Raw genomic sequence first — 8,873 nt, 5'->3', positions numbered from 1 at the left:
TCCTTACATTGAAAATATTTCCTCTCACTACCTTTTGAATTTAGAGGACAGGAAGTAATGCAAATCTCCCTAATGAGACACAGATAGCAGAAAAAATACAGAGAGCAGTTTTATCCCTTTCCTACTCTATTCCATATTAAAAGGTCTAATGTTTTATTTATATTAGGAATACCATTTTGCTTTAAAAGGACATTAGATCTTCCTTTTGTGTTGAAATTAACCATTTTAAACAAAACTGTTCTTTAGTGTAAAGATACATAAATAGTGCATAAAAGAGCCCTTCACTTATTTCAAAAGCTATTTATGTATATCCTACAGCTAGTACTGGATGGCATATAGGGGTCAGGGGATTTAATTCTGAATGCAAGGTTACTTATTCCATATGGAGAAGCACAGACCACAGCTGTGTACTACAATATCGATCCACAGCATACACAATTCAGCATCCATAAACTGGGACAAATTTATCAAGAGTTTATTAATATGTGTATATATTTTCTGCAGCATTATCACAAGACATAGATACAAAGTTTCAGAGTTTTGGTTCAGATGGAATCCATTCCCAGCCATTTTTTTTTGAACACTTCGCAAGCAAAGCAAGTCCTCCAAGTGCAAGACATGCTGTAGTCCCAGTTGAATAGCTGTGAGCTGTGAATAGAAAAGAATTCTCTGTCACTTATTATTTATTCAATCTGTGTACATTAAAATACAGCCGAATGGAGAAACTTGATGTCAATGATAGCCTGTGAGCTAACAATTTAACAGCTGAGACTGCCAACTTGGTTTATTAAGGAGTAGGCTCCGAGGCTCTCATCCTGACCCTGACTTCATCCTCCGACTTATCCTGACTTTAGTATCTGGAGAACCATAAACATATAACAAGTGTTCAGCCACTGAAAATTCTACATTCCTCTACATACTTATTCCAATCAATGATCAACTATGTAGTGAAGCGAAGATTATGACCCCCAGACTTTAGGCAGATATAAGTTACACCTTTAAAATCCCAAATCAAAAATAATAGCTCCTATATTTTTATTATCACAGGTTTGTAAAAAAGTTTTACCATTCTTGTTATTAGCATTGTGTTTATTACAGCAAAAATGGTGCACTTTTTAAGGAATTCAATTAAATTATATGCATACGTTGCCAAGTTTCATTACTTTAATTTCATTGGCTTGATAAGCATAGTAAAAGTGTAGGAACAGTGGAAACTATAAATATATATATATATCACTATTACCTGCTCTGCTTTCATTGACTTCGTTTTCGGGCCTATGGACCACTAAAAATTACGGGGTCTGGATCGCAGATGCACGGGGAGCTTAGAGTCACTGAAAAGGGGACGAAATTTCCCCCATAGTGACATTGTGATGCCAGAACCAGCCCACTCTCCCATCGCAGGTGGTCGCCCACCACCCTGAGCCTGCAATCCTTCTCCTGACCCTGCTGGTGGGCGCACCGGCCAGAGCTGCAGATCACCAAAATTTTCGCTGTATTAGACTGTAGTCCTTTCTAAACTATTATCTATATCTATTATTTTATACTATTTATTGATTTCCTTATTACAACAGAATACCTTTATATGAAATTAAAGTTAACTTACCTTTTACTCCTAGGAGTATTCCAGAGGAACATCCACCTATAAAATAGTTTATTGGGTCATCTGGCTTTTCACGAACCTGGGCTGTTACACAGGTAGTTATACCAAAGATTGCTCCAAGTGAAGCTAGGAAAGAATAGAAACTCATCACTAAAATACAAACATAACAAGGTTTGCATTTCTCTCATTATGTGGATGTTGCTGGGTCATATAGTGAAAATTTAAAAATTCATGTCTTTTGTATAAAAATGTAGAAAGCTGATTTGTTAAATGGTTAAGAAAAAGGGTGGAAAAAGGGTTAAATAAATCTGTTTAAAAGAAAAAAGTGGACACCAAATGTGCTTGGGTGCAGGGGGAGTTGGTGATGGGTGGCAGAGAAGCTGACCTTCCCATTTCCATTTGGAAGCCCCTTTTAAAGCCCTGTGAATAGCTAACAACACACAACTTTTTTAAAGTGCTGTCAGGCCCTGTCCATAATCTCTCATGGTCTTATAAACCACGCACATGGCCATATGTCTACAACATAAAGAATTATAATTCTGTAACCCATGATGAAAACTAATAGGATTCTTTCAGATACCAAAAAAGTGTGCAGAGGACACTGGACAACTCTGAATTTCTTACTGAATTTCTGCAAGAACGGAGGTGTTATAAAGCTCTAGATAGCATCTAACCTCCTTAACGGTTCATTTCTGTCCGGATTTTTATGTATAAAAGGGGTACATAAATAAATAAAAAATACTGAAATCTGTACTATAACTGTACAGTAGTATAAATATATATATATATATATATATATATAAATAATGACTTTGTATTGGATTCAATAGTTATTTTATATTGAATCCAATACAGAATAACTTCAAATTCCTGCCACGCTCCCGCATGCACCGACGTCACCGGGAACTCTTGGGGAACGTCAGCGCACTCGCCGAGGGACAGATCGGAGGTAGAGGATGCGGCCAGAGGACGGGCAGGACTCTGGAGGACACCGATGGGACCAGGTAAGTCTTTATTTTTAATGTTTTTAGCTACGAAAGCGGGGTTACCGCTTTCAGCAGGTGTTTTTTACCCCGAGCCACGCTGGGGATTACTGCTCGGGGTTAAATATGTGAGTTTATTTAGCTTTTATTGATAAAAAGGTTAAAGTATTTAGACTATCAGCATTTACTGTACATTTCCATTTTGATTTCTGATTATATTTATACTATAGAAGAAGATATAATAGGAGATTCCACTATAATTGGTTAGGTGCTTTCACCTTTCTACAATAAAAAGAGTAAAATCACACAGCCATTGCTAAAAAAAAAAAAAATCTTCTGTATGCGGCCAGTCTTGTGAATGTCCAAGTAGGTACTTCCAAAGACCTGTATTGAACCACAGACAGAGGGATAGAAATAAACTGGGAGTATCCCCAGACCTCTTGCTACCAATAAAATGGAAGGGGGGGGCAAAGGACAGAGAGGACAATTCCATTTAGAAAGGTGGAGGCAATGAGGGCGCGTGTAGGACTGTAGGTAAGATCCGTGAGATGAGCATCCTTCTTACCAGGTTTTAAGAATTGTGTCTCCTTTGGCCAGAGGAAACAATTACTGACCAGTTCTGTAAAAGTATTTTGCTACAAAGAGATTTTTTAATAATAGGAGGAGTAGTCTATCCCTCATATGGTGACATGAGAACATGTGACCCTCCAAAGCATGCTTGAGAAAATACTGATCAAGTCAACTTACTACAGGTCAGTATACTTTACAAAAATGTTCAATATTTCTGAGATCCTGTAAGGGTAATGTCAGATGGGGGATTCTGCTACAGTTGCAAGAGAACCGCTTAACCTATGTCAATATTGCTCCTTTGTGACATGGAATCCTGCAGAACCTTACTAGTGTGGGAGAAGTTAGGGAGTGACATCTTGGTGTTCAGGCCATAAAGAAAACAAATCCATAGGAAAAGGTAAATGGTCTGCTAGCAATCCTGCTGGAAATAGCCATCATGGGTGAAAATATTGCTGGTGATAGGATAAATTATGACTGATTATGTTTTTCTGCAAACAAAAATTTTTCATTTTCTTCACAAGGCCTTCAGCTTACATGTGATCATGGTGTCAAGCTGACAGAGTGATGATTACATGATTTGGGAAGCACAGCATTTGGTTATTTATTGATGGCTCTGCTCCCCTCTGACACCAACAACCAGGACTGAGAGCCACCAGTTAAACCAGCGTGGTATGGTTTTTAATGTATATTTTTTTTTTTAAACATGGCAGAGAGGAAGGGGTTAAAACTCTACCATATTGCATGGATAGCAGTAAATGAAATTGAATAAAACATACCCATAGTAAGTGTTCCACCTCCTGCTCTTCGAATGCCCTCCAGTACTGTCTTAGATGGGAAAAGGACTACGTTATATGCCGACCCTGCTGCACCTAATGGAGAAAAAAAAAGGTAAAGGTTACAAAAGAGAAAACTTGCTCCAGGTCAGTTACTCAAATTATGTATATCAGATGGTCCACATGACAATCAATTAGTAGAGCTCTTCAAAAGAAGGATTACCTAAATATAACATTGCTTTTATGATCCGCCAATCTCTCAGCATACTTCCTAATAGTGGACAATAGCAGACAGTAGACATTAGCACTGCAACGTGGAGGTAGCTGCCCACTTTACCTCAAAGAGCAACTTTGGATGGTCACCACTTCCATATAAACTTGTGAATAGAAACTATGTATGCAATTGGATGAATTGTCAGCTATCCACCTGCTGGTTTCTTACTTTTAAGTTTCCCACAAGTTTACTCTCACTTTCCATGTAAATCCAATCAGCATACAAGTATTTACCTTTATAGAGAATAAGGGGTTGCGGTACTGTCCTGTCCACCCTATAGGGAGCTCATTGGAAATGTAAGTACTATGGTGCCCATTAAAAACAATTGTGTAAGATGAGGCAGCGATAAAGTCCCTATGGCTACAGTGCAGGGAAAGGTGACAGAGCTGCAGTGAATTGAGCATTGTCAGTCTGTGGGAGAAGGGGGATCACTAGCAGGATCACTGGTAATTCAAAAACTGGTAAAAGCAAAAAAAAATCATGTATGTAATGCAGTGTAGTTTTACTGTATACTATGTTGCACTGTTTTTGGTCTATATTTCTCTAAAAAAAATGCAGCATTAAAACACCAGTAACCTATTCTTACAATCGGCATGTGCTGTGCTGTCATGGAATTGGATACTATATTACTTTTACAAGTTTAAATGTTTACATATGATTTTTTTTTTTACATAGGACAAGTCAAATGTGTTACCAAAAGATTTTTTTTAAATTCCAAAGTACTGGTGTCTCTCAATGTACTGTATCATCTTGCCGGGGAGGGGATTTCTGCCATCTCTGGGATGTCCAGAGAAAGATGCCAGCAGGGTCTGCACACAGATATTATTCTTTATAAGTTAGTATGAGACAGACCTGCACCACCGCTTCTTTCCAGAATGCACAGCCTAACCCTTTACACTACTTTAATTTATACATACGCATTTTTCATTAAAAAAAAAACTATACCCTGAGTAAACCAATAGAATTACCTGCATGATGTACCGGTACTTGTTTATATTTAACACGTACTAGTCTGGTGGGCAGCAATTCCTAGAGACTTTTCTCACAGATTATTGCAATTCCCAAAAGCCTGACAGCCACCGAACAAGCGCTGCAGCCAATAAATCTTCAGGAATCTTTATCGGACACCTGTGTCATATAGCGGGGACTGTGATGGTGCCACATTATTATTGCCTTAGGTGAATGGAACTTCACCTGCCCAGCAGATGACAGAAGCTCCAGACAGACCTGTGTGCGTCAGATGAGGAGCTTATTGCAAGACAATGATGATTTGAGCTTAGAAAAATTTGCACAAGTTCTGTCCCAGGAAACAATGTTTAGGGAACGTTTCCAGTGACGGGTGGAACAGAGGACAAAGATTTATTCTACTGATTAAAGCTGGGCTCACTGACATGGGTAGGGCAGGGGGGTATTAGGGCAGAAAGGAGTATTGGGGCATTATTTAGTTTCAGATATTTGCTTCATTAAACATTTTCTTATAGGACAGGGTTTATTTCAAACATCTTCTTTTACAGAGTGCAGGTAGCATGATTTACTCAATCATGATTACACTCAATCACCTCTTTCACCCAAGTGTTCGAGCAGTAACGTGAGAACTTTCGCTGTCACAGGCACAATGTCTTCAGCCCTGACAGGAGTACACAGCGAAGGTTATCCTCCATATATCGGCCACTCCTAGCTGTCCAGAGCTACGAACAAGCAAACGTACTCCCCACTACATTATTATACGGCACATACCCACAGCAGCGGCCAGTTTCGTTGCTATCCATGTTTTTTCAAGGCACTGCGTTCCATCCGGAATATCCCAGTACCCCATCTTGTTACTAGAGACAAGGACACCGAACTGGCGACGTACTTACGTCGGGACGTCCTATGCGTGAACCACAAGCGCGCCGCCATATTGGGGAGGTCGTCTTTCATACTAGGTGAGCAACCATGTTGCGGTTGTCGTCCCTCTTTAAAGCTGTATTAAAAAGCGTACTAGTGAAAAAAAGATTGTGCAAAACCTAGTGTGACTGCACACATTATATGTTTGTGCGCAAATTGCAAAATTTGTAAACCCTTACTCCACTTCTAACTGTTCCAGATCACACGGGTGCTAAGAGTTGGATGTCTTATTTCAGCAGTCCCATGCATGCACTAATCAGAGCAGATTGCTGTCCTATGTATCAGATTTAATGCATGATTATGTGCATTGACATGCAATAAAAGCGTATTGTATATTTTGGTAAAGATTATTTTTTTTCTATTGCTGTGTAGCACTGCCACCACTACCACAGGGTTGAGGAAATCTCCCAAAACAAAGGGAATATCCCTTCTTAGGCAGTTATCCCTAGAGCAGGTGTACTCCTTAGCTTGATAGAATTTCCAGTGCTACCGGTACTATAGTGTGATTCCTACCATAAATTTTGTTCCTACTTCACATTCTATTTATAGCCTACTACTCCAGAAACTTCTTTGTTTACCTTTGTATCCATTATAGCATCATAGCAATTGCCCCTACTAAAAAAAACTACCTCACCTTCTATTTCATGAAGATTCCCATTAAGATTAGCCACTGAAAACAGAGAAACAAGCATACAAGCTCACAAAAAATGATACGAGAGTTTTATACTGGAGTGGTGCAAAGTGAAGAAACGTCACGAGATCTCCTTCAACATGCTCTTGGTTGAGGAAAATTCTTGCCGCAAGTGCGATGGCCCAGTGATGTTGATGAACAAGAAGGTCTGTGGACATAATGTGCCGGTATGGAGGTGCAAAAGAAAGGGTTGTTAGTCCGTTCAATCAGTAAGAAGAGGGAACGAATTCTTCCATTACACTGATTTGAACGGAAGAAAAATAAAATGTTTCCCTGACTCTTTTTTAAGGGTAAAAAAAAAAACAGATTGCATGCAGATGGGATCCTACTACTCAAACAAAAAGGAAAAAAATGTAGTTTATAAGATCTTTTTTGAGAATGTACTTTTGTTAAAGCAGAGCTAAATTCTTAATTTTTAGACAACCCTTATAAAGTAATATACCTTTTAGAGAACCCTTATAAAGTAAAAATTACCTTTTTTTAAAAAAAAAAAAAGTGGTGCAGCACCTCCCCTTTCTGTCTTGCCTCCTGAGGCTCTGGCTGCTCCTTCTGCGCATGCCTGATCTGCAATGCCAACCTATGCATGTGCAGTGAAATCAGAACTCTTTTTCCCCCATCTACATCACCCAATCCTGTGCCTGCACAGTGCACGTTTGGGTGATATACAAAGAAGGAAAAAGACTAAGATGGGGGTGCCCAGCGCTTCCTCTACACTGGGCTGAAGAAGGATACCAGGACGACGCAGGACCCGATAAAAGAAACCTCCTGTTTGATAAACGGATCTGCAGGATTCAAGGAAAGCGTGTTTTTTTATGTTTAGTTCCACTTTAATATGCTCCACCTATTCTCTCTAAAACAATGCACACTTTCTCTCTTCACCCACCATAATGTCAACAAAAAACAAATCTAAAATGATCTCAGCCGCCCTGCCTCCCTACCGTGTTGTGGTGCTGATTTTCATCTTCTCCTCTCTCCATATTACAGGTAATTTTCCTCACCTCCCCCCTCCAAAGCATCACCTATCTTTACCTCTACTTTCCCTCTCTATAGTGACACCAAACTCTTTCATTTCCAGTTTCTATAATGGCACCCATTTCTTCCCTCCCCTTTCCCCATAACTCTAAAAAAAACTTTTCCACCATCCCTCTCTACAGCATATCACATAACTACCTTTCCTTTACCTTGTGCTGATGCTTTGCTCTTCCTTCCCTCTCCACAATTCTGCCTATCGTCTTCACCTTCCTTTTCCATAATGCCTCTACTTTACAATGTTTTAAATAAAAATGTCTAGTAAAGCCCCTCTCGCAGAGCAGTTTGGTCACACTCACAACTCAGTTTCCACACTACAAGGCGTTAGTACATTCCTCAGGCATCCCAGGAAAATCCTGTGTTTGCCTGTGTTTTAGAGCCCACAAACTGACAGCTTCTACCCCCGGTATGTCCTTACCCATCCAGGGCCAGCCTTTAGTCTCAACAATTAGTGCAAATGAGGATGGCTAAGATTAATATTATTATTATTATTATTATTAATACCCTGTTTCTCCGATTTTAAGACATCCCCATTAAATAAGCCACCCCCGATTTTTGAAAAAATAATTAAAATAAGACACCCGTGAATAAGACATCCCCCGATATTTGATCCTGTGTATGTCTCCTTGATGCTGGCTGCAGCGTGTGTCTCCTCCTGGCTGCAGTGCAGAGCCAAACTGAAAGTAAATAGCCGGCACACGCGCCCCCGCGATTCTGAACCAGGAAGCAAGCTGCTGATCCCTGACCTAACGGAGATCCCTGCCCTAACGCAGATCCCTATACTTAATTACCGGTAAGTGAACAGAAGGGGACAATCAATGGCATAGAGTGACCAGAAGGGGACAGTCATTGCATAGAGTGACCAGAAGGGGACAGTCAATAGCATAGAGTGAATAGAAGGGGACAATCAATGGCATAGAGTGATCAGAAGGGGACAATCAATGGCATAGAGTGATCAGAAGGGGAATATGAACGGCACATGAGTGATCAGAAGGGGAATATGAACGGCACATGAGTGATCAGAAGGGGAATATGAACGGCACATGAGTGATCAGAAGGGGAC

The 8,873-nt window shown here is 39.9% G+C and overlaps 1 protein-coding gene across 1 annotated transcript; it reads right to left on the bottom strand.

The window, feature by feature from the left end:
• Positions 1-459: 459 nt before the first annotated feature.
• NDUFA11 (NADH:ubiquinone oxidoreductase subunit A11) lies at positions 460-6,091 on the bottom strand. The gene is made up of 4 exons (XM_072405198.1): positions 5,941-6,091; positions 3,933-4,025; positions 1,607-1,729; positions 460-648 (listed from the first exon to the last, which is right to left on the bottom strand). The coding sequence occupies exons 1-4, from the start codon at positions 6,017-6,019 to the stop codon at positions 533-535; spliced, it is 411 nt and encodes a 136-aa protein (XP_072261299.1). The 5' UTR covers positions 6,020-6,091; the 3' UTR covers positions 460-532.
• Positions 6,092-8,873: the final 2,782 nt, after the last annotated feature.

Source organism: Pyxicephalus adspersus, chromosome 3 (assembly GCF_032062135.1).
Source record: "Pyxicephalus adspersus chromosome 3, UCB_Pads_2.0, whole genome shotgun sequence".
Classification (NCBI taxonomy): Eukaryota; Metazoa; Chordata; class Amphibia; order Anura; family Pyxicephalidae; genus Pyxicephalus; species Pyxicephalus adspersus.
This window is presented reverse-complemented; position numbering and strand designations above follow the sequence as displayed.